Source organism: Merops nubicus, unplaced genomic scaffold, assembly GCF_000691845.1.
Source record: "Merops nubicus isolate BGI_N331 unplaced genomic scaffold, ASM69184v1 scaffold8318, whole genome shotgun sequence".
Lineage (NCBI taxonomy): Eukaryota > Metazoa > Chordata > Aves > Coraciiformes > Meropidae > Merops > Merops nubicus.
In genome coordinates this window covers 3,373-4,306 of record NW_008627724.1, presented here as the reverse complement: position 1 = coordinate 4,306, position 934 = coordinate 3,373, and the positions used below count along the sequence as shown (strand labels likewise).

The following is a 934-nucleotide window of genomic DNA, read 5'->3' as shown; positions in this document are numbered from 1 at the left end:
AGGGGCTCCTCGCTCCTGCTGAACCCCTGCTGGGGTTTCCCACTCCCAGGAGTGACCCTGCACCCACAGCCCATGACTGAGCACAGCCCTCATGGGCAGTCCCTCAAATACACAATGGAAAAGGGAAGAGAGGGGAAAGCATCTTTCACCTTCCCTATCACCTGAACAGATTGTCCTTTTTGTGTGCTGACCTTCCCAGGATTGTCAGCATTTCCCAGCCCAAAGCACCCTCCTCCACCAGCCAGGTTAGACTTGAACCAGTCAATCTGCTGCAGCTTTGTCTCATCATTCATCTCTTACCACTTCAGCTCAGCACCCAAAGCTTCCAAGGGACCTCTCCTGTTTTGCAGCCCATCCTAAATATATCCTGCCAAACTCAACTATAATCACCTGTGGATAATCCTTTTTTTAAAATAAAGATATATCTCTATGTTTTTATATTCCAATCATTTTCACAGTTCCTCTTTCCATTGTAAATATGAAACCACGTTGCATTTTCCAAGCTTTTTGCTCATATTTTTCCCCTCTCTTGCAGCTATTGACAAGGCTTCGAAGGCAGCACAAGATGGGGTAGAAAAAGCAACTGGACAAGCTGCAGAAGCAATGTCTGGCCTTGGGAAAAAATGTGGATTTAAGAAATGATGCTAGTTTAAACAAACAGTATTGCATGTAAAAATCTCTCTTTGGTCTGCTGTTCCCTGCTCCTTTTTGTAGAAAGATGAAAGATGTTTGAGATCTGGATCATTTCTCTCTCTCAAAATAGAAGATTTTAAGACAAAAGTCTTCCTGCATTCTTGATATAGGAAAAATACATCTTTTAGCACAACTTGTAACATCTGTTCACAATTTTCATAATGGTTCATAAGGCTTCAGCAATGCTCTTGCCCTGCTCTTTCAACAGTGCAATGTTTATTGCCCTGTTTGCTAAGTGTAT

At 42.6% G+C, this 934-nt stretch overlaps 1 protein-coding gene across 1 annotated transcript in view; it reads left to right on the top strand.

Annotated features, from left to right (window-relative positions):
• The window catches only part of ADIRF (adipogenesis regulatory factor), a 3,255-nt gene extending 2,613 nt beyond the window's left edge, over positions 1 to 642 (top strand). The window contains exon 3 of the mRNA XM_008946430.1: positions 536 to 642. Within this exon, the coding sequence (XP_008944678.1) occupies positions 536 to 642 (107 nt within the window). The remainder of the gene's footprint in view (positions 1 to 535) is intronic.
• Positions 643 to 934: the final 292 nt, after the last annotated feature.